Source organism: Pan troglodytes, chromosome 11 (assembly GCF_028858775.2).
Source record: "Pan troglodytes isolate AG18354 chromosome 11, NHGRI_mPanTro3-v2.0_pri, whole genome shotgun sequence".
Classification (NCBI taxonomy): Eukaryota; Metazoa; Chordata; class Mammalia; order Primates; family Hominidae; genus Pan; species Pan troglodytes.
Window position 1 is genome coordinate 24,454,331 of NC_072409.2, and position 25,219 is coordinate 24,479,549.

General features: G+C 49.1%; 1 protein-coding gene across 39 annotated transcripts in view; it reads right to left on the bottom strand.

Annotated features, from left to right (window-relative positions):
* ZNF618 (zinc finger protein 618) overlaps positions 1–25,219 on the bottom strand; it is a 180,649-nt gene that overhangs the window by 62,931 nt on the left and 92,499 nt on the right. For 36 of the 39 annotated variants that reach the window (XM_016961500.4, XM_016961499.4, XM_054658998.1 and 33 more), the window contains exons 2-3: positions 25,074–25,117; positions 5,641–5,900 (exon numbers count right to left, since the gene is read on the bottom strand). In XM_016961500.4, coding sequence (XP_016816989.1) covers positions 5,641–5,900; positions 25,074–25,117 — 304 coding nt within the window. The remainder of the gene's footprint in view (positions 1–5,640; positions 5,901–25,073; positions 25,118–25,219) is intronic. The other 3 variants (XM_063787572.1, XM_063787570.1, XM_016961490.2) reach the window with 1 other exon arrangement.

Consider the following 25,219-nt stretch of genomic DNA (forward strand, 5'->3'; position numbering starts at 1 on the left):
CAGTGCCATAGCCTGGCTGCTGCCTCCTGGTTGGAGCTCCTTCCTCCTCTTTTCCTGGCTGTCTGGGCTGCCCTATGTGTGTGAGAACACCTCTGGACCTCGGTCCTGAAAGCTTGCTGCCTAGAAACATCCTTGCAGAATCCAGTCTCCCATCTATCTCATCCTTGACTCCCGCTCCTGCACTTTGTCCAGTGACCCTCCCTGATCACCTATGTCAGGACGGGGAACTCACTCCCTCACAGGCTTATGTCCAGTTACCAAACAGTTCCCATGATCACACGAAGTCCTTCCTTTTACTGAGTTGAAATCCCCTCCTGGAGACTTCTCCGTATTGGCTAGGACACCCTGGAATGTGTCTGCTCCATGCGCACCTTGCAAAATGCTGTAAGTTGTGAATATTTAGATTCCATCATCCCCCTCTTCAGGTCTCCGCTATCGGGGAATAACCCAGTTGGTCCCTGTCCCTCATCTGAAGAGGGGTCAAGTCTGGGCCACTCATTCCCTCCACGGTCTCCTGCACTGCTACTGAGGAAACTCAGTTAAGTCTCGGGTCTCTGGGCCCCTACTGCTCTCCCTGGACTCCCTCATTAGTAAACACCTCAGGATTAAGGACCAGTGGTTTCACAGCACAGGAACGAGTACCCACTGCTTAACAGTACACCTGGACCACCATAATGGGATGCGGGCATCCTTACCTCTCAGAGCCAGGAAATAGTCTAAGGGCTGGATGCTCTCACTGTTGTAAACCCAACTTGCCTTATCTTCATCAAGAAGAATGGCAAGTAGGTTTCCACTTCTAATTTTTCAATTCTAGCTGACTGGCAGAGACCTCTTGGCATACTGTGTTGAGAAGGATTCTGAGGTGCATCATTGGACAATGTACAGTAATCAATTCGCAGTGTCTGCCATGAACATGGGACTGCCATGAACCCGGAGCGAGGCTGGGTGGGCGAAGTACTCAGGAGGCCCTTGGCACGGCAGGAGCAATGGTAGTGCCTTGTGTTTACTCCTCCTCCTAGAGGAGCCCCTGAAACCTCAAGTGTGGTCTGCCCTTCCTTCTTGGGGCTGCTGTACACAGCTGTTCCTGCAGCCTGTCAGGTGGGTGCAGGCGTCTGTTAACTTCCTTTCTTTCATTTCTGCTTTTATCCAACAAAGTTATTAAGTTTAGTATCTATCATCTCTGCTCTTCTTACTATAAAAGGAAGCTCTTGGTCTTGCCCCCAAACCCTGCACCAGCTCCAATGGCAGTGACTTTCTTTCTCGGAGTGAGACACACCCTTCTCAGCACAGGGAATTCTCTGGGCAGCAGGGAAGCAGCAGCAACCATTGCGAACTTGGCAGCCAGCCTCCTGGGCACTGATGCCCCTCCTGACTCCAACAGGAGAAGCTGCCAAATGCCATCTGTGTGTCCATGACCCGGGCTCCCCCACGGGAAGTGCCTTGGATGATGTTTGTGTCACTGGGAACATTGTTTGTCTGATAGCTATTAAAGGGCCAGTGTGGACTCGGGGAGGCTCCCTCATGGCGCAGCACTGGGTGACTGAACAGGAACACTCTTCTACTCAGCAACAGAGCCCGTCTCTGAGCCCGGAGCGAGGCTGGGTTAGCGAAGTACTCAGGAGGCCCTCGGCACCACAGCACCCAGCACTCCCCACCAAGTGCCCCAGGAACACGTTAACTCCCCCATGCCCGGTGACCAGGACAACGAATGCACACTGCAGCAGGAGCTCACTTAAAAGCAAGCTCTAACCAGCATCCCACCCCAGCCAGGTCCCTGGGAGAGCTTTCCCTCCTTCATACACTTTCAGAAGCAGGTGGGAGGTAGGTGTTGTGGTAGGCCCTTCATAACACGAAAGAAAATGTCACCAACTTGCTGGGTGACCCTGGGCAACTCTCATCCTTTCCTCAGGCCTTGTCTGCCCCTCTATAAAATAAGGAGGTCATGGGTACCAAATTGACGCATGCATAGCTCCACTGCCCACTTCTACATCCAGGGCAGACATCAACAATCAATCATGCCACCCTTTAGAATCCTCAACAGAGAACTCCTTACAGCCAGTAGCAACGCTTGGACTTAACCCACAAAATCTACTTGCCATCTTGAGATGAGAGGAGTTCAAAAGGTTCAACTCTAACACTGATTTTGTTTTTAAATGCCTTTCTTTCCTGGTGATGAGGCCAAGCCAGCTTCCTCTGAGCCTGACCCTTGGAAGAAAACCCCCATGCCTAGGCAGAAAAGCCTGACTTCCAGCATGCAAGATGAGCTGCTGTGACAGCAGGGAGCACTCTGGCCCTGCTTCTGTAGGACTACACCATGGCAGCTCCACACGTCCCTTGTCACTGGGGCTTCTACATCTTTTTCACAGGGGTCTGCCCAAAGCAGATTACAAGATCCTCAAAGTCCCTGAATTGGAGGGAAGCAGTACTAGAAGGAACACCAAGGTCCAGACAGGTTTCCCAGTCCAGTTCCCAGGGGAGAAAACTGAAGCCCACTTGGAATCCCTGTCTTCTAATACCTTATCCTGCACCGACTTTCTTTCCCATCCCATCGTTTCAATATATCAAAATGGCTTACTTCTTAGATGGGAAAAAGCAGAAACAATGACTATCCTTTCCTCTTGAAGAGGCATTTTATACTGTTAATATTAGTAGTACTGAGAATACTAGCTACTTGTTTACTAAGCACAATGTTGAGCCCTTCACATACATTATGTCATTGAATATTCAGATAGCCTGATGATTTCGTAATTGTAAGAACTGAGACAGACAGGGCCTGAGGTAGCACACCAGTTAAGTCATGGAGCCTGGATTCACTCCCAGTCCAAGGATCCCAGCTCATTCTCCTCAGGCAACACTGTTTCCTTCCACTGCCGCCTTGGATGGCCACGCTCATGAGGTGGCCGGGACGGGGACCATGCCTCATTTAACACAGGAGGACACTAAGATACAGCGAGGCCAAGGACCCTGCTGCTGAGCAGCAGCTCAGCTGGAATCAGCATCGGTGGCTGGCATGAGGCTCACGGGTCCTGGGGCTCTCACTGTGCAGGCAGCTGGCCTAAGGAAGATTCCCAGCATTTCCCTGGCCTAGCTGCCCAAGGCTTTCCCCACTGAATCCAGACCGCTGGCTCTATCCCAGGATTCAGATTCAACCATCCTTTCCTGGGCATCTCCTGGTGAAGGGCAGAAACAGCTACTGGGTCTAATGAGTCTTAACACACACAGATACCAAAGAGAGCAAGGGCAGGTCTTCTCCATTAACTAACAAATCCACCAGTGATTAACACAGTCCCTGGCCTCAGGGAGTGAATACTGATGGAGGAACGTCAGCGCAGGCCCCTGAACGGACTCACTCTCTCATTCCACACTGGCCTAAGTCACTCCTGCGCCTCCCCAAACATTCCTGGTTCACCCGTATTCTGTCACATGGGAGGACGGCATTTCCCAGCCTCTTTGAGGTTGGGTGGGGCCATGTGACTAGTTCCGACCAATGACTGTGAGTGGAATTAACACCTCTCTCTCTGGCTGCAGCAGTTAATTGCCAGCGTAAGTCTCTCCACAGCGTGCTTTCCCTCTGTCACTTGGCTGGCAGCATTCTACATGACAGCTTTTAGTCTGGGACCAGAGGGGAGCAGAGCTCCCTCTTGACCCACAATGGACGTGTAGTGTGAACAAGAAATAAACTGCTGTGGTTTTGAGCTACTAAGATATCTTGTACCTTTCAGGATCTTTTGTTACTGCAGCATAACCTGGCCCCACCTTGACAGCTGCAGCACCAGTGTCAACATCACCACTCCCAGAAACCAATACTTTGTTTGGTATTACAGAGTGGAAGCAGGGAACATGGAGACATAAATCAGGCAGGCCCTGGAGCCCCAATCTCTAGGGGTTTCCACTTTCATGGAAGAGGCAGGCACAGACAGGGCCCCTCTAATCTAAAAAGAAAGTAGAAAGTGCACCAACTGAGGAGCAGGGTAGAAACAGCCCACTCTCACCAGAAGAGATCAAGGAAGTCTTCTGGGAGGAGGTGGCACTGGAGTTGGCCTTGAAGGATAGGTTGGATTTGGGCAAGTGGAAATGGGGGAAGGCATTCCTGGGAGAGGCAACAGCATACACAAAGTACACGAAGAGCAGACTACACTGGAATGAAAGGTCTGGGAAGACCAGAAGCAAGAAATGGGGCTAGAAGGTTCAGGTTATGGAGGCTCTTAATGCTCTGGCCTCGACTCTAGAGACAGTAGGGAGTCCCAGGGTATAAGCAGGGGAGCAACATGGTCGGTGTTCTGTTTTGGCCAAGGCCTCCTGGCAGCCAGGGCAGAGGGCAGGCAAGCTGCAAAAGCATGGCTGTTAGCAGGATGCTGCCATGACCCAGGTGGGGCTGAGATGGCCACAACCAGCAGGGAACAGCTGGCAAAGGGAGTTTAAGGATGATTCTCAACAACTGGGGAGAAAAAACACCAGGACTTGAGTCTAAACTTGCAGAAACAAGGCCGTGGTGCCGCATACAGGATGTGCGCCAGGAAGATGGAGGTGCTTGGAAGTCAGTAGGAGGTGAGCCAGAGCTGGACCAGGAAGGCAGCAGAGGCTGGGACAGCAGCAGCACTTCTAAGAACACACTGAGCCTTGGAAACATGGAGTAGGGAGTGGAGGGAAGCAGAAATCTGGAGCCAGACCAGGCAAGGCCTCCACGCCAGGAATGAGGACTTTATGTCACAGACCAGGGGTTGCAAACTTGTGCCCACAGGGACTCTGACCCACAGACATGTTTTGTTTGGCAGATTTCAAAAGGTCAATTGGTTGCCAACATTTAAAGCCAAAAGAATTCCCATCAAAATGTTCATTTCTGGCGTGTGATTTGTCCAGAGATGTGGCAACACCGAGCCGTATCCCCACCCAGCAACCGTCAGCGCAGCAGCTGAGCAGCAGCCGCCCTCCACACACGCGGCGTGCCTTCTCTAACTGGACACGGTCCCCACCACCTGTCCTGTTGGCTCATCTCTATTTATGCTAAATAAACTTATTTGTTGGGCCTCATGGGCATTTGAGTCTGTGAACCTGGCAGCAGCGCAGGGGGCCCCTGAGGGGTATCCCTGGCGCATGCTGGAGACCGGAGGGAGAGAAATTGTTGCTAAGATGTGAGTTTCCACAGAGCTCCTCTGGGCCTGGCCCAGGCCAGAAGAGGCAGGGGAAGTGCCATCTGTCACTGATCCAATCCTGATGGGGTACTGCTCTGAGCAGCACCGGCACTGGGATCTCCCTCCCTCCAGGAGGGAGAAAAGCAGAGAGGCATTTAGGACACCGAGCAGTAAGGGCTGTGGGAGACCCTCCAGGGGTATGGGAGCCCTGAGACAGACAAAGGGATTCACTGGGCCCCCGGAAGGTTCCAGGCACTTGACTTAAACAGGGTATTGATGGATGGATAGGGTTCTGCTGCCCAGCAGAAACAGAAGCGCTCTCCAGCCGGAAACTGCACAAGCAAAGGCAAGTCTAAGAAGCTGAGATCTCTCCCTGAATGCAGAGGGAAGCCAGCAAAGGTTCTCTCAGCCAGGAAGGGGGCAGAGGTGCCAGGCCGCTTTTCCCCAGGACTCTGACTCCATGTTCCCACCCTGGTCTCCACCCTGACCACAGACGCTGGGCACTCACCAAGGGTCTGCTGGTTGCGGACGCCGCCAATCACCACGCAGATCTCGGCAGGCACGTCGCTGGTCCCATCCTTGCTGACCGCCTTCTTCTCCTCCTTGGCCTCGCCCTGCCAGATCACCTCCTGGATGTAGTCATCGGGCAGCTCCGTCTTCACCTTCACCTCCGTCATCGTTCCTTGCTCGGCACTCAGCGAGGCCTCGGCTGGCACTGGCTCTGGGCCCTCCACCTTGGTGCTCTTCTGGCTGCGCTTCAAGCGCTCCCTGGGAAAGAAGAAACTCCGTTCAATACCTTCTTCCTCCAGATCGACACAGGAGCCCACCAGCCCATGGCACCACAGGGACATGCCAGGCTGTGTGCATAGTGAATGTTAGGGCCCCCGGCCCCCTTAGCCTCCAACACAACCCCCACGGCTACCTCTGAGGCTCCTCCAGGGAACCCCGAGGCTTCAAGGAACACAGTTTGAAAACCACTGAGCAAGAAAGCCTCCAACTCTACCCATTTTACAGTTGGGGAAGCTGAGGTCTCAAGAGGTCTAGATGTGCCCAGTTGCCTCACTTGCCACTTATTTGTTTGCACTTATCATAATTGGAGTTACAAGTGACCTAAAAGGGCACCTCCAGCTGGCTGAAATCAGTACTTAGACCTCAGGGTGCATACAGATCAGCTGGGGATCTTGAAAAAAATGCAGATTCTGGCTCAGCTGTTCTGGGGTAGGGCCCGAGATTCTGCATTTCTTTTCCTTTTTAGAGATGGGTCTCACTATGTTGCGCAGGCAGAACACAAACAAACTCCTGGGCTCAAGCGACCCTCCCACCTCGGCCTCCCGAGTGGTTGGGACTCCAGGCACCATGCCACCATGCCTCACTCAGAGATTCTGCATTTCTGACAAGCTCTCTCAGGTGGGGCCAGGGCTGCTGGACCTCAAACTACGCTTTGGGCGGTAAGGGTTTCAGTGCTTTGATGTACGCAATATCCAGTGCTGTTCCCTTCGTTCCTAGGCAAGAAGGCTTGGGATCTTGTCCAGGCTCTTCTCCGCTCCTGCTTTACAAACGGGAAACTCCAATTCAAAAAGACTCACTAGGTTGAGATGTCATGGAGCCAACACTGTGGCATGGAGGGGGCTCTTTAAACATCGGAAAACATCCTCGAGGTAATGATGTCAGTTCTGAAGAGGGCAGGGCGTGGGTCACTCAACGTCCTTCATGAGGGGGACACTAAGGACTAAAGCAGAGCTGTGACTTGCTCAGGCCAGATATAAAATCGGGGACAGGCCAAGGCAGGAAGCCAGGTCCCTGCCATCCACTCCTGAAGCATCCTCCTTTCAACACAGCTGTCCATGTTATCATCCTAAGGGCCCCACATCCTTCTGACAAGGGAAGCATCCCCATGACTGCTGTCTGTGAGGTGGGGAAGCTGAGGCGTGCACATACTGGGAAATCGAGTCATGTTCCAGGCCCAGAGACACTGCCCTGGCCATGCTAGCCTCTCCACTGTGCCAGAGGAGAGCATGGTCTGTGAATTTCAAGGCCCAGACTCAAAACAGAGAATGCCAGCATTCCAACTGCAGCACAGCAGGGCCACTGGACTGGGACTCAGGGACCCAGGCTCCAGTCCTCGATCTACAATGGGCTTGCTGTGTGGCCTTGGGCAAGACTTTTCTCTTCTTTGGGTTTCAACAGCCCTGTTTATCACAGGAGCATGGGTTTAATCACATCTGCTGTCCTTCCCAGCTTCAGCTTTCATCCAAGGTGGAGAAAGGTTGGGAAACTGAGCAAAGATAGAGAGGGGAGCCCCCAGCTAATGAGGAGAGTACAGAGGAAGGCCATGGGGAGGTGCTATGGACTGAACTATGTGCCCCCAATTCAGATGGTAAAGCCCTAACCCCCAGTGTGACTGGATCTGAAGAAAGGGTCTTTGGGAGGTTAAGTGTGGTTAAATGAGGTCACACTGGAGGGGCCTTCATGAGGGGATTGGTGGCTTTGTAAGAAGGGAAAGAGATTGCTCTCTCCCCCACGTGAGGACACAGTGACAGGGCGACCCTCTACAGCCAGGAGGCAGCCCTCACCAGAACCCAACCGTGCTGGCAACCTAATCACAACCTCCAGCCTCCAGAACTGTGAGAAAATACATTTCTGTTGTTTAATTAAGCCTATGGCATTAGGCATGGCATCCCACAGCATTCTGTTAACAGCAGCCCAAGATGACTCATACAGGAGGCCAGGACTCAGATGGACGGAACACGAGTGCAAGGGCATGCTGGGAAAACCAGTCAGGAGCAAGGGCTATCACGCCAACCACTTCCTCGCTGTGGGCCTCAAGCCAGCCACCTAACCTCTGAGCCTTGGTTTCGCCGTCTGCAAAATGGAGTTAACGGGGTTGTCATGCAGATTTTAATCAACAAACACGTGGAAAGTACTCAGCACAGCGCCTGGCCTGGAACTGCTCTCAAGACACGGTCACCACGACCATCGTTAATAATGACACACTGTTAGAGCTTCTTTGGCACCCAGGGGCGCCTCCTCCTCATGTGTCTGTCCCATCAGGGCCACCAGACACTGTCTGAGCTTTTGCCCTTCTCCACGGTAAGAAAGTGTAAAACTGCATGATTCAATCGCCTCAGAATTCATTTCCTTAATTTACTTAAGAAACACTTAAACAGAGCCTCCTATGTGCCCGGCAGTGTTCTAACATACTAATTCCTTTCATCCTTAGCAATGACTCTAGGAACGAAATCTTGGTATTAGCTCCACTTTACAGTCTAGGAACTGTGGCACTGAGAGGTGAAATAACGTACCCAAAGTCATGTGGGTGGTACGAGGTGGGACGGGGACCTGATGCAGGCAGCCTGGACTGGGAGACAAACTCGCAGAGGGAAGCCTCCTCACCCACAGCCGAGGCTGCCCCACATCACCCACCTTTGACCTTCAGCATCCAGGACAGAGCCAAAACCAAGATGCTCCTGGGTGAGCAGGAGGACAGTAGGTTCCCTGGCTTTCCGGGCTGCTGCCACCTTTGTGGGGGATAATATCATGAGCAAGAGTCCCCCTGGCCCCCCAGAGGGGAGCATGGGCCCGCCTAGCTGCAGGACACCACAGGGCAAAGAAGTCTCAAGACATATGTGAGGCCTAAGACATAACTAGAACTGGCAGGTCCAGCAAGTCACAAGAGGACAGCTGTGGCTTTAGAGAGGGAGGTGATTCCTGCTGCTGGCCGATAAGAAAAGGGGATCCCCTGGAGGTGGTAAGCTCCCCGTCACGAGAAGCACTGGAGCAGACTGGCTGATGGCCTGGCGGGAGTGAAATGGGCCAAGCACCAGACTTGGAAGTTGGATCATCCTAGGGTCAAATCTCAAAACTGCCAGTTGCAGGTTCCTACATAAGTGACTTGACTCCTCCAAGCCTCAGTCTTCACATCCATACAATGGGGACAAACACGGTACCTACCCCACAGTGCTGTGAGGCAAAACAAAGTAATGTCTACATAGGACCTAGAACAGTAAGCTACCAGTGGAGATGTTTCATTGTTACCTACCTTTGTCTTTTTTATGGCGGGCAGGGGAGGGGCAAGTGCAGAGGATTCAAGTTTATGTGGCATAGGCGTTTAGCGCATGGGCTGTGGAGTTAGACCAAGGAGGGTTTGAATGCCAGCTCTACCACTGTTCAGTAATGGGATACAGGCGGTGAGGGAGTAAGGACTTTGTCTAGTGCTGCAGAGGTGGTCATGCTGATGAAGCTGATAGTGAATGATGCGTATTCACATTCAAGCCGGGGGGTAAAGAAAGCAGCTGACATTCCCATTTCCTAGCTAAGACCTCATGGGTGCTAATGGTCAGGGCCCTGAGGCTCAGTGGGCAAAGAGATGGAAGGAGAGGAAACAGATGGGGCCCCCGGCCCAGAACTCCCTTACCCCGGCTTTCTTCACAGCCAGTGTTCTGAAACTCAGCCCGAGGCCTCAAGAGCACCTGACCATGCCACCTGAAAAGATTCAGTGTCCCTTCCTGCTCTCAAGTCCTCACCACCATCATGGCATCCTGGTAGGGGAAGGGAGGAGCTGTAGGAGCCAGGCAGGCTGGGGAACTCTCATCTGCCCACCCCCACACCCTGCAGCCCTGGGCAAGAGACTCCCTTCTCTGAGCCTCTGTTTCCTTCTCTGTTAAAGAAGGACCATGACTCTTGCTAGCTGCGGGGGTGGGCACAGAGTGGATTTCCATGAATGGCAGCTGCCATGATGATGACGACATTGGTTCATGATGACATCCTCACCTCTGGGAAGCCTTCCTGGCTTGCTTGAGGCAGAGTCAGACTCCCTCTCTGAATGCCACGTCTTCCTTGCACAGGTGACTCTGACAGCCATCCTCCCATTGTGTCCTAATGAACTCATCTTGACTCTCTCGTCCCCTTCCCGAAATTCCAGTGTAGCTTCTAGTTCATTGCCTTGTTTTATTTCCTTTGCAGCCCTGTTACCTGAAAATGCTTTGTACACTGGCTCACCAAACTGCACTTGTCCTAAGAGTAGGTGGGGCCCTCGGGAGTGTTGTGCGCCTCTTATACCCAGCATCCAGTAGGCCTATATTAGGTGCTCCATAAATATGATATTTGCTGAATGACCAAAAGGATACCTGCCTTCTAGTAAGCAGGCACTGGGACATATGCCTCCTAAGACTCCCTGAGGCCCACTGGAACAGCAGAGTATATCCTTGAGATGGGTTTCTAGAATGGATGGTCACCCATTTGCAACAGGGCCAGGCATGAATGCATCACAGGAGAGGCCCTATCCAAAGGCACAGGACGTGTAGCAGAGTCAAAACTAGAACTCGCATCTCCAGACTCCCCATCCTTTGTTCTTTCCACTGAACCACCAGAGTCTCAGGTCACCTGGAGTGCCCTTAACACCTGGAGCTGAGAGTCAGGCACAGGGGAATGTCTTTTTCCCATGAAAAGGCGGCCTCTCCCTAGTTCTTGTACCCACATCTCCCACCCCAAACATATCAGAGTTCACACTGGCAAATACAGCTGCAGCTGCGTGACCAGCCAGATTCCTGACTGAGTTCACAGAAGATGGGGACCAGTGAGCCGCCCTCTATCACCCACAGGCACAACAGCACATAACCATCCACTCCCTTAAAGGTGATGCCCCCGAGTCCTTGCCGCGACAAAGGCATGGGCAACTTCCTTCTCTTCCCCCTGCCCCCGACTTCTAGGCTTTAGATTTACAAACCCAAATGTTGCTTTTCTCAAATGCTTTGCATTTAATTAGGTGTCCTAATAACAATGGAATCACCGAAGTACTTATATCACTTTGAGTTACTGGCGCAGCTCCTTCTAACTTCTTTAAAATTTTTTTTTTCATATATCATTTTTTAAAATAGAGCTCATTATTTTAATTATATCCATTTAAATGTACAGTGGAGCCCTTGGATATTCTCAGCACGAATCATTAGGTATATTAGTGAAAAAGCACTCAGAATCTATCTACATGCTGACACTCCATAATCTATTCTATTTGTGTCGCTGTAAAATAGATTTATATATAGATAACTACAAAATAGTTGCTCAAGATATGCTATGAATTTTATATTTAACCCGAGTCACACTTCAACATAAAATCCAAAGTCAAGCATTAAAAGGATATTTTTCAGTAAGTACCTGCTATCTGTGGTCACTGGTTATTAATTGTGCAAGCTGACCAGGAGAGAAGCCAGACCAAGGGGATCCCTGCCCAAGAAGTTCCCTAAGACAGCTGGCCTTTCTCTAAGGCAATGATTCTCAAAGTATGTTCCTTGAAGGTCTAGGGGTTCCATAGCAATGGCTCTTATATGCACCCATGAGGCTGGAATGGGGATGGTAGTGTTGAGCAAGGCTCTAAAACTCCCCATCTTCAATACACACAGCTTTGCTTTTTGCCTGATGTATACAGATTTAGGCCTCTTTCTCTCTGTGGTGGGGTGAGCGGTAGCCCCCTAAAAGATACGTCCACATCCTAATCTCCTGATTCTGTGCATATGACCTTATTTGGAAAAAGGGTCTTTGCAGATGTAATTAAGTGAAGGATCTTGAGATTAGGCTCATCCTTGGATTATCTGAGTAGCCCCTAAATGCAGTAAGTGTCCTCATAAGACAAAGGGAGATTTAAGACAGACAGAAGAGAAGTTACAGAGGAGAGAAGGCAATGCGCCCCGAGAGGTAGAGCTGCAATGATGTGGCCACAAGTCGAGGAATGCCGATGGCCACCAGAAGCAGGCAGTGACAAAGATCAGATTTCCCCTGGGGCTTTCAGAGGGAATCTGACTCTTCCAACACCTTCATTTCAGACTTCTGACCCCAAGGAGTGTATAAACTTCTATTGTAGTGAAGCAACAGGAGCAAAAGCAGCCATAGGCAACCAATACATGGTGTAACATGAAATTTGAAGAAACAGCTCCAAAGCAGTGAAGTTTGTAAATTACTATCTTCCACTACCTTTGGTTTTCTTCTGCTTTGTTCCTGCTCAATCCTGCTACTGTGTCTGGCCAGGCCAACGTGCCTGCAGACTCTGCCCGGGGAGGTTTCAGAAACAAACAAATGTCTCTCTCTCTCTCTCTGGGTCTCACCTGACAGTTCTTCAAAGAGCTCAGGCCCACCTCATCATGCTTGGCATTGACAAGAGCCCTGTGGCCAGATGGGGAAACCAAGGCACAGAACGGGGCCCGGGTCTGTTTTATTCATGTCTATATCCCCAGCCCTAGCACAATGCCTAGCTCACAGAAAGAACTCAGTGCACACAGGTGAAGGAAAGGCATGGCCAAGGTCACACAATTTTTAGTGATGAGCTTAGTCTGAAAACTTTTTGGCTCCTGTTCTGGTACTGTTGCCACTAAAGCTTGCAGCCTAAGACAATGCAACCAAGTAACTTACCGGTGGATCTGAGGCCCAAAGAGATGCCATTTCAGGCATGTCAGAGGAGAGTCCGCCCTGATGCTAGGTGCCTGGGAGTATGGCGGCTTTGTTTCTGGGCACAGTTTCCACATCATTCTGCCAATAATGCTGATGCTTAAGAGTTCTACCAAGTCATAGTAGACGTGAGCAATGCTCAGCACCCTGGCCTTCAGTCCTACTTCTGCTGTTGATTCCCTGGGCTGGCTGCCTACCCCAAGACTCAGTTTTCCAATGTGCACAATGAGTGAGCAGGGATCAGAGACATCTAAGGCCCTTACACAGGCCAGACCTTTACCCAGCAAGACATGTGTGTCTCCTTACACAGAGGGGGAGCAAGGCATACATCTATGTCCCAAGACTCAGCCTGAGGACCCCTGCTCTTCCTCCAAAGGGTGCCATTTACTCTCACACCTCACCCACCTTTAACAATGTTAAGGGTGGAGAAAAAAGCCTCTAATTACAGTGTGTAAATAATGACTTGGTTAACTCCCCCTAGAATAAAACTCCACTCCTTAGGAATGAAGGTGAACTGCTCTCCAGCTGAGCTTAAATACACTCTCCATGAATGCATGCATGCATGGGATGTTAAATGCATTAACACACATCCAGACAGGACTCTGCCCACTGACCAAGTCCTCCAACTCTACCCACTTCCCACCCACTGACTATATGAGTGCAAGTGATTCTTATCTATTTGCTGATATTGGCAGGCCGGCTCCTTGGTAATACCTGTTAAGTCCAATGGGCTGTTGCCTCCACTACTCCACCACAGCTTCTCTTTTCAAGGTCTCCAGTGGCTGCCACTCTATTCAATCCAGTGGTCCCTTCTCAGTCCCCGTCGGACTCTGCCTCTAGCAGCAGCCTCTAACATGGCCTGCCTCTCCTCCATCCAGCTGGTTGCTCACTTTGCTCTGTGCTCCCCTGGTGGATCTCCGGCCTTCTGGACATTCTTATCTCTTGTGCTGAATCCTCTTCATCACTCCAGCTCTTACAACTTGGTATGCCCCAAGGATCAGTTCTAGAACCTATTGTATTTTTATCCACACTCATTTCCTAAGTGATCTCATGGAGACTTGTACTTTTATTTCTTATTTATCTTTTTTAATTTTCATTTTTTAAAGAGAGTCTTTCTATGTTGCCCAGGCTGGTCTTGAACTCCTGGGCTCAAGCGGTCTTCCCACCTCAGCCTTCCAAGTAGCTGGGACTATACAGCTAGACTCATTAGTTCTAAATATTAACTACATGGTGTTGAATCCCAAATTGTATCTCCAGCTTGGACTGGCCCCCCACCGAACTCCAGACCTGCATAAACCCCCAACTGCTTGAAACCTCCATCTGGATACCTAACAGGCACCTCGTATTTAACAAGTCCAAAACCCTGCTGCTACATCTCTTCTCCCAAGATAGGAAAACAATTCTGCCTCCTAGCCCAGCACTCTTCCGGCTAAAACCTGCCATCTAAGACAACACAATCAAATAACCGCCATCATCTCCACTTCAGCTAACAGTAATTCCAACCTTCCAGCTCCTGCTGCCCAGACTCTAGAACTATCCTTGACTCTTCCTGTTCTGTCACTCCCGACTATGAATATACCAGCAAATCCAGCCAGATCCACCTTCAAAGTATGTCCAGAATCCAACCATTCCTTACCATACCACAACCACCACTTCAGTTCAAGCCACCCCCCCCGCTTTCTCCTGTCTTGTAAACATCTCACAGCCAATCTCCCTTTCCCCTATACACTGCCCTGGAATCCACATTGGACAGAGCAGCCAAGGTCATGTCACTCCTTGGCTGAAACTCATTTATGGTTCCCCAGTATTTACCCACTCGTGTACTCTGTTACCTCTCTGTCCACTTTACTGTCTGTTTCCTCAGCTAGAACATGAGCTAGAAGACAAGATTTTGTCTCCTTGGTTCATGATACTCAGAGCAGTGGCTGGCACATGGGTGATGGTCACCAAGAGGCTGTTTACCAAGTGAACCAAGGACCAAGCCCAGGAAAGGTCAATGTCAGCATGGCGCTGGAGGCACCTGTAGCCTCTGATCCAGGCAAGACTTTTCTGTGATCAATCCATCAACATCACTGTAACTGTCGATGGTTTTCCTGCTTCACTGAATATTCAGAACTGAAGAATGACTCATTCATCTGGCCTTTATTATAACATAGGTTAGGGATGTTTCACAGAAGCCAATTTTCTGAATAAGTGAAGCTTATTTCTTGAGTGTCAAAGTTATATCTTTATCCTTTCTGATGAACTGATGAAAATTTTCTAAAATGTAACACACTCTTCCCACTTTCTGAAATGCCAAGATACAGCAGCCTGGTAATACCCTGACATTCTCTCTTGAGGGTGCAGGGTCGCCATCATGACCACCAATCAGCATACACTCAGGCCCTGAGGCGACAGGGTGGCTGCTCCCACTAACAGTTCAGGAGCCTTCATTCTCCCACCAGCGGTTCTGGAAACACTCCTCTCTGCTTCTAACAGGCTCCTGCCCTGGTAGAACTCCAAATCGGCCCTCTAACTAATTCCATATGGTTCTGGAAGATTTCCAGAGACCAGGGCTCTACCCACTGCTTTTTGTATCCTTGTGCTTGGTCCTCTGGCAGGTGTCAGCTAAGGTCTGCTCAATGACACAAACAGAAAATGACCAGACAAAACACACCAGCATGCAGGGTGGAGGTGATGCTGGTGAGGACAGTCATGATGCAAATGGCACAAATAACACAGAGAGTGATGCCAAGGGCAGCTGTGGTGTACTGAGTGCTTATGACATGCTCGGGCGGTGCTCCGGGCCCACACCTACACCATCTCATCCTTCTGTGCAATGCCTGATACGGGATTTTTTGGTTTCTAGATAAGAAAACCAAGGACTGGAGAAACAGAGTGACTTTTCACAGTCTCCCTACTTCCTAGTGACAGAATCAAAATTCCACCACGTCTGTCTGACTCCAAAGTCTAGGCTTTTAACCATTTGGATAATTTTTGTTTTCTCTTCTCAAGAGAAAATAATAAAAACACCTGTTGAATGAATGAACACATACATGACTAAATGCCAGAAGTCCCAAGACACGGGGAATATACTCCCTTGTTTTTTGCTGTTTCCTGAGCATACAGACAGAACTGGGCACATTTTAGATGCTAAAAGTCACACCAACATGAAATAAAGGAAAGGAATGAAGGGTCCCACCTCTTCCACAGAGAAAGGCGCCTGGGCTCTGCGCTTGCCACCTGCCTCTCTCTCTCCCTGATGTGTTTTCAAATGCTGCTGTGCTCAAACATGTCCTTCAGACATAAAGAGTCTCTAGCTTTTAGTGACAAGGAGAGAAGCCATCGTGGGAAAAAGGTCATAGCTTCATCACTAGCCTGGGAGAGCTGAGAGAGAGAACATGGAGCAGAACCACAGTGTCCGCAAATGCCAGGAGCGAGGCCCATGCCTGGTACTTACTATTCCGCCTAAGTTTCAAATCCTCACATCATCACCTGTTCCTTAATAACCCTCAAAATGATCTGTACTTCCATTTCTGTCATGTATCACTGATATATTTTAATAAATAGTCAAGTAGAAAAGATTAGATTAATAGATTAAAACTATTAACCTATTAAACAACTCTTAATAGTCTAGAAATTCAAAGTAACCTACAATGCATAAATATATCATTAGTTGGAGATAATTCTTAGGCACTTAATTTTCCTCATTGTACGGTGTCAGTCAGCCACAACGTTAGGTAATATTGGAGTTCACAAAGATGGTATATGATTTAAATATTAACAGTAAATTTCCTGGTTAAGTTAAACCTAGACTGGGGGAAAGCAAGAGTCTTGGGCAATCTTGTCAAGTCACAAACTCCAAAATTTAGCAGGGTGGGGTTCAACAGTTAAAGCTGGGAACTTCTTTTGAGGGTGCTGTGGCATGTGGAAGGTTGCCCAGGATGTTAAGGAGAAGCAGTGTTAATGGCATTTTAAACAGACACGCTGCCTTCGTTTACCAATGGGTCTGGCAATGGTGCAATTCTGACCAATTAGCAATGTACACTGTTCTCTGAGGGGCCACCTCTCTGTCTCCCAGATAGAATATCCCCAACAGACAGGTAGGGAGTAGAGGCCAATGAGGGGCCCATGCTCACTGTCCTGCGGAGACCTACCACCCTGCAAAGACCATCCTGCACACATGAGGTCCTATGCAGACCCCAGAAGTCAGGGAGCTCAACCACTAAAGAGCGAGGCCATCCCTAAGCCCTCACACTGGACGTCTAAACAAAGGATAAACACACTCCCTCTGTTCACCATTACTTCATGCCAAGGCTATGACTTAGCAACTACTCCTTTCTCTAATTCTCTGAGGTCCAACTCCTCTGGCCATCTTCTCCTAGGAATGAAAGGATAAGGAAGCGCCCCAGCAGAACTGTGACCCCTCCACCTTCCTGCCCACGTCGCCAGCTGATGCCCAGTGCTGCCCAGCTGCTGACATAGCTTTGCTATCTCTCCATGGTGCTGTCCCCGTCCTGGCATTACAACTGCCCTCCTCCCCTCCACCCTGCAGTCTCTAGCACTAGGGGCGTGACAACCAACCAGCTCTTGCCCCAACACCCCAGAGTGAGAACTCAGCCCTGGTTTGCTCACTGCCTGGAGGCACGCTGCCCTTGGACACACACACAGGACTCTTTTAACTACATGATCCAGTCCTTACAAGGTGCTTGGGGATGACAAAGCAGATGCAGGGATCGTTGCTAGGAGCCATACCCTGTCCACACTAAGGATACTCTGGAAGATTAAAGGATGGATGGATGTAAAGTGCCATACACCTAATAGGAACTCAATGCATATTAATTTGTTCTTTTCTCCCGCCCCTACTAAATACACCAGACAAAATGTGAAAAGCTAGGTTAACCATGAAAAAGATGAGCTCACAGGCCGTTAGTGGAGTACTCATAAATGGAAGTAGAGGAGGAATTTTTAGCCCCTATGAAAACAAAAGGAGTGGGGGACTAGGTCACCCTCCATGCAGCAGTGAGGAGGAGAGATGGGAGACCCACACTGCAGCCAAGTCCACTGCAGGACAGCCAGGCAGGAGTGATCAAGAAGGTGGGTTTGAGGTGTCCCGACACTGTTAACTGTCACACTCCACATGGAGTCTGGAAGGTGCTCCAGCCAAGGGTGAGCATGTTCTCTTTTGTCAGCAGAGCCAGACAGATGGTGAGGTTGTGGAAATTTCCTGGGTTGCCTTCTCAGATCAAGGGCCTCTGTTATTAAAGGCCTCAAGAAGCAACTAGGTCAGGTCCTCCTACTTCGCACTCTCAATATTGTGCTTCAGGACAAGGCAAGATTCTGAACACTCTGAACTAACAGCCACAGGTTCACAAGAGGAACTTTCTTACTTTGCTCAAGGAGCATATGTGGGGGGCATGTGCTGACTGGGAGGACTGAGTTCCCTAGAGACCCCCACCAATTCCCTTTGCTGGACCACCCCAAGTTCAAGTGCCCTTTGGCACAAACAACTCACGGATCTTGATGGACGTGAATTGTGGTTTGCATTTCTGTGGCTGTCTCCAGAGGGCAAACCTAAGACTGTATATGAATTTTCAAGAATCTGTCTTATTTACAGAGCCTAGGTTGAATGGTAAATGGTAACTAATTAAGCAGAGTGAACTCTGCCCACCAAAAAAGCAACCGGCCCCTTTGGAGTAAGTACATGGGCCCCCATTCAACCTGCAATTTAGGATTTTTTTGTGGACAAACTTTGCCCGAATTTTGGTAGGGTGAGAATATTTCTGGAAATACATTTCTAGAAATGAAATCTGAACTCCAGTAACAGGAACATAAATCTAGAGTCAAGATGAAGATACCTCCCAAAACATACCCCGTTCTCAAATAATTCACTCTGCTAATACCATACTGTTCATTGACTAGCACTGGGCTGGCTACAGGTTGAATACTCCTCATCTGAAACACTCAGGGCCAGAAGTATCTGGATTTTTTATTTATTTTTTTCAGTTTTTGGAATATTTCCACTACATTTGCCAGTTCAACATCCCTAATCCAAAACCCAGAAATCTGAAATGCTCCAATAAGCATTTCCTTTGAGCATCATGTTGGTGCTCAAAAAGTTTTGGATTTTGGAGCATTTTGGATTTCTGGATTAGGAATACTCAATCTGTATTGCTGTGAAATTTTGTGCAAAGGAAATTGCGTTGTTTAGGGCTACTTTTATTTTGCTGCTGAAAACCAAAATGGTAAACAAGAAGATATAAATAATTATGCAGCCACACACATGTGGTTATCAGATGAAATGGTCCACCCATGAAAAATCTTGGCTTAATTAAAGAACAAGACTTAGCTACACTGAAAGCCATTTTACCATCTGGGTGACTCCAGATAAGTCTATTCCTCAATTCCCTCTGAACATGAGGGATGCCAATCACTATCTGAAAGGGCTGCTGGGAAGATCAAATAAGACACAAGACACATATTTGGATCATGGTAGGCCTTCAACAAATAAGAGCTCCATCACCGTCATCCCTCCCTCCAGCCCTCTCTCCAATGTCCAGGCTCTACAAGGAATCAATTGCCACCCCATGTTATCTCCTCCTAGGAACCAGAATCCACCATGGTAGTAATAAAAATAAATGTTTACTGAGCACCTGCTTTGAACTAGGCATTGTGCTAAGGGTATATATATTATTAAACCTAATCGTCATTGACAACACTATGAAGGAGGTACTAATATAATCCCCAGTTTACAGATGAGGAAGCCAAAATGCAAGAAGGCTAGGTAAGGAGCCCAAGGTCACATAATCAGGCAATGGGCAGTGACAGAATCTGAATCCAGGCAGTCTGGGCTCTTCCATTCTGCACTAGGCTGCTTGGCCCTTAGCAGGGCTGGAGAGGTGGTGAGGAAGATGCCTGACAGACCAGGCAGGGGGTGCAGGGGGGCATGGAGAATGGGGACCACAGGAATACAGCTGCTCCACTCTGGGGCCATCCAAGAAACACACAGGAGGCTGTGCATTTTTGGATGCAGGCTACACATAATCCTTTGCTGAACTAAAGTCCTCAGGCCTGAAAAAAAAAATAGCCCTTAAGAAACTCAGCTCTAAGACTACTGTGTAAGGTCCTGTCTGTCCTGAACCCTTGGCAACACCTATCATCACATCTTATCCTCCTGGCAGCCAGAATGATCCTTTTAAAACCAAATCATATTATGCCACTTCTCTGTTCAAACTCCCCAGTGGCTCCTGATCTCACGCAGAGGAATGGCCAAAGTCCTGACAACGGTCTCCAAGGGCCTCCGTGGCCACACCGGTCTCCTTGCTGCTACTCCAGCTCCAGGGCCTTTGCACCTGTTGTTCTCTCTGCCTAGAATGCACTTCTCCCAAATGACTGCCTGCTTCGGTCCCCACAACTCTTTCAGATCCTTCTTCATGACTCACCTTCCCTGAATGCTCAAATTAGAGAGGCAACACTGTCTCCGGCTCTCCCAATCTCTTCTGCTTTTCCCCCCACAACACTTGTTACTATCTAACAAGCATATATTTTATGTATTTATTACAGCTGCTCTACTCCCACTACAACATCAGCTCTACAAGGGCAGGGATTTCTGTCTGTTTCATTCACTGCTGTGCCTCCAGCACCCAGGTCAGTGCCAAGCACTTAGCAGGCACTCAGTAAATATTTGTGGAATGCATGGATGAGATTTGATCTTTTCTTATTCTCCTCCCCAAACTCCTTGTCTACAAGATCCTGTTCACTTGTGGGGCAACCTATAACAAAATAATGAGCCCTTTAACCTCTTCTACCCCAGATTTCCTTATCTCTAAAATGAAAGGGCTGGACTAGATTTTCTACAGTCCTTCCAGCTCTGAAAATCCTCAGCTGACAAAAGAAAAATAGATATATTTACATACAATTCTTTATTACACCAAGTCTGTAACTATATTTACTTGATTACAAAAACTGCATTTCCTTCAGAATTTTCCAAAGTTAAGGCCCCACGGTCTCCCTGACCCTTAGAATAAGTGGGGTTTGGCTGGAGTTGTGCTACATGATTTGTAACCTGCAGACCAGATTGACATTAACCTCAAGTGCTGGGATCACTGGTCTTGTAAAATCGACCCAGTTTGGGTTACAGGGAAGTAAACCAAACCACATTCGGTTGTTTCTTAAGATCAGAAACACCACCTCTCCTTGTCCCCCTCAATTTAACACTAATTCCGTAGCAGCCCATGCTGTTGATTTTGGGGTTTAGCCAGAGACCCTCTGGAGAAATAACATTATGTGTTCCAGGCCAAGAGGAAGGCGCTGGGATGAAAGCGGACCCTGGCGTAGTAGCAGAGTGTGCCATAGCATAGCTGGGGGTAGAAGCCCACGTTGGAGGGCTGGGGGTCCTTCAAGGTCATTCTGCTCAGAGCCGTCTAACCTAATTCTGACTTTGGGGAACCTCAGGCCCTTCATTTCTCCATCTGAAGCAGAGATTAAATGAGCTCTAATGCTCTACAAAGTGTCTACCCATCTAAATCCCACCTGGCCGTGGTCAAATCACCAGTGGTGTCAGCTAAGGCCACCACACTGACAATGTTCTCTCTTTTTTTTTTGAGACAGAGTCTTACTCTGTTGTCCAGGCTGGAGTGCAGTGGCATGATCTTGGCTCACTGCAACCCTGCAACCTCCACCTTCTGGGTTCAAGTGATTCTCCTGCCTCAGCCTCCTGAGTAGCTGGGATTACAGGTGTGTGCCACCATACCTGGCTAATTTTTGTATTTTTTAAGTTGAGACAGGGTTTCGCCATGTTGGCCAGGCTGGTCTCAAACTCCTGACCTCAAGTGATCCGCCCGCCTCGGACTCCCAAAGTGCTGGGGTTACAGGGGTGAGCCACCGCACCGGGCCCGACAACATTCTCTTGACGTTTAACATATAATTCACTTCTCAGACTGAACATCAAGTCACTATATAAGTAATAGTGTGTTGGTCTTTCAAAGGATTAGTTTTCCTCACAAAATCTATAAACTTGCCTGTGAGCTCCTCCAGAGTCCCACCTTCTTGATAGGCCTCCAGCCTACAGCACAGTCCCTGGTCCCAAACAGGCTCCTGTAACACGTGTTAACTGATCCCTTCCCACCAAGAAGCAGGAGGGCGTGGTGAGTAAGTGCATCACAGAAGTCAGACTCAGGTAGACTTCGTGGCTCTACTGCCTACCTCCACCTAGGCAGTCTTGGGCCAGTAAACCTCTCTGTGCCTCAGCTTCCTCATCTGTAAAGTGGGAATAATAAGAGTATCTCTCTCATGAAGTTGTTAAAAAGATTACATTAAATTAATAAATAAAGGCTGGGCATGGTGGCTCCTATCTGTAATCCCAGCACTTTGGGAGGCCAAGATGGGTGCATCACTAGAACTCAGGAGTTTGAGATCAGCCTGGGCAACACAGTGAAACCCCAGCTCTACAAAAAAATGCAAAAATTAGCCAGGGGTAGTGCTGCATGCCTGTAGTCCCAGCTACTTGGGAGGCTGAGATGGAAGGATTGCTTGAGCCCAAGAGGTAGAGGATGCAGTGAGCAGAGATTGCACCACTGCACTCCAGCCTGAGCAACAGAATGAGACCCTGTCTCCAAGAAAAGAAAAATTAATAAATTAATACACATAAATCACTTGGCTCAGAGCCTGACAAAGAAATGTTGACCAAATGGTAGTCATTACTATTAGAAAGTCTGTTTTTACACCTTAAGCCACACACAACCCCAGGTTTGGGTGGCCCTTCCTGATGCATATTCCGGTGCCATGGTAGTAACACAGGGGCTCAGTCACTGAGTATGTGTGATGGAGAGCCTAGGCTAGCAGGGAGAACAAATCAATGTCTCACGTGCCACCCTACCCCTCCTCTGACTGGGCAGGCATCTCCAATCAATCTCAGCATTCTTCCACCAACTACAGCCTTAGGGGGATAATACTCAATTCAGAGATTCAGGCAGCCACCGTGGGAAAACCTGCCTGTTCTTCTCTGGCTACAATCACCAGGCAGAGATGCTCGTGTAGGAGAGATTCATGCATTAGAGAGTGAGGGCAGACCACATTCCCACAGGACTGACAAGGGGTGGGTGGTGCTTTGTCTCTTCATTCACGAAGTACGTCGAACAGTGCCTGCCATGCAGGAGACACTCGAATGTCTGGCTGGGTGAATAAATTAGCACCTAACCAGTCTGAGTTCACAGCATACAGCACTGGGCCTACCAGAGCAGGTGCTTAGTGAAAGTGGGAGGAAAGTGGGAGAGGCTGGCTAGACCCTCACTTGGGCATAGCACTGAGGAGTGGAGAAAGCACCAGCTTTGGCAGGTTCAAGGCCCAACACAGCCACTGACTCATTATACGCCCCTAAGCAGGGCCCTTCCTCCCAAAGGCCTCGATCTCCCTATTGCACAATGACAGGGTGGTCTAGACAAACTCAATGCCCCTTTCAGTCCTGATTTCCTGATCCAAGAAACACTTCCAGGCACCAGTCTGACAACTGCTACTGCCCCGCAGGCCACAACCTCACACATTGTTCTTACACAAATTCCACTCCTAGGGACCCAGGAGAGAAACACAAAACGCTGGGCAGCTGCTGGCTACTTGGGTCACCCCCAATGACCACAGGCCTAAGTGCACCATCTCTGAGCTCTACCTGCTCCTCTCCACACTCCTTGTCTCCACATCACTCGCACATCTTCTTCCATCTCATCTAGTGTGCCCACCCCATAAACATGTACTGAGAGCCTGCTAGGGGCCAGGCCCACAGCCGTGAACAAGACAGACATGTTCTCTGCCAATGGAGCTGGCATTCTCAGAGAGACAGAAAAAAAGGAACACAGGGAAGGGAATGAAATAATGAATAATGAAAATGAAATAATTAAAGAGCATAAACAGGCTATGAAGGCCACACACCACATACTGGGGTGCAGGTACCTTGATACGGAGGGTCAGGGAAAGCTTCCCTGAGGGTAGAACTGACTCCAGATCTGAAAGATGAAAGAGCATTCATCATGGGAAGATCAGAGAAAGAACATTCCAGACACAGGGAACAGCAGTTGCAGAAGCTCTCAGGTAGGGGTCAGTTTAGACTAGGGGTTGACAAACTATGGCCATTTATGGGCATATTTAGGTATTGCCATGGCTACTTCAGCATTATACTGGCAGAGTTGAGAAACTGCCACAAAGATCATACAGCCTGCAAAGCGTAAAATATTTGCCATACAATACAGGTCTCTGGGTTACAGAGACCTCCGGCCTGGTATAATGGCCTCTATTCTACTAGCCTCCAATCCACCCAACAAATGGCTGCCAGGGTGGTATTCCTGAAACACCAAGCCGAACACATTACTCTCCTGCTCAGAGAATGTCAATATCTTTCCATGGTTTCTCAAAGCACGTTCCAAGGAACACTTGCTCAATGCAATGAACGTCAAAAAAAAAAAGAGGTCCCATGGTTAGGAAGTTTGAGAAACATGATTCTCTCTCTCTCTCTCTCTCTGGCTCTCTCTTCTCAAGCACACACATTAGCATATTAAAAGATCTGGAAAGTCTCACAGCAAATAAACCTTTTTAATTTTGTTTAACCCACTGTCCTCTGAACTTACTGGGCCACAGAAAGAACCTTTTTTTCCTCACACAAAAAAAAGCCATTAACATTTTAAAGAACTAGTGTTCCACAGGCTAACAGGCAAATTCTTCTGCTTGGCATTCACAATCTGACCCTCAGCTCTAACAGGTAACCCTAGGATCGATTCTAGATTTTATGTATGCATTCAGGGGAGCCATCTCTCTTGTCTGTCCCTTACCTTCTTTCTGCCTCCAAAGCCCCAAATATAGGTCATGTGGCCGTTCCAGCCTTGCTCTACCCAACATAACAGCAGCAACAGCAGCGGCAGCATGGGTGTTAACATTACCAAGTACCTACCTGTGACACCTGTCATGATGTCCACAGCTTGGGCCTGTCTGATATCTCTCCCTTCTTTGGTAAAAACAGTCCAGTTCTCCATTGGGGACCACCCCTCTCCCCTCTCCTGCCATCCTTGAGGGTGAGGAAAGGCCACCCCCTCTCCACCCTGGCTAATCAGAGTATCCTATCCCCTGCTTTGGCATGACTGGTAAAGAGAGAGGAGCACATGACACTAGCACATAGGCCAATGGATTCTGGACAAGGATGGGACTGGCTGCCCCAGGAGTTAGCCATGCAGCAGCCCAGATGGAATTCCAGCCCAGGTCTTTCTGCCTAGTCTTATGCTTCACTCCTAAGTTCTCAACTTGAGTGGCCAATGGCCAGTTCAGGAATGAACCATCCTTGGATTCTGGTCACAGGTAGCCACATGGAAAATGCTTTCTATGACCTCACATTCTTTGGGGAAGTCTGGATACTTCTTGCCAAGGAGGGCTGGCCTGGACCACCCATCCTTCCAGGGGGAAGATGAGGACCAGAGAGTGGTAACTGTTAGTCATGAAGACCTGAGTCGATGGGTGGACAAGCTGGGGGCGGGAGAGGGAGTGTACCTGCTCGCAGTGCTTTTCCTTCCGGCTGCACTGGCTCCGTCAGCCTGCAAAAGAAACCCAAAACACCTACATCAGCCAAGGCAGAAGATGCAGATTTGACCTGCTGCCACCCCGTCAAGCTCCCACTGAATACCAGCCTTCAGACT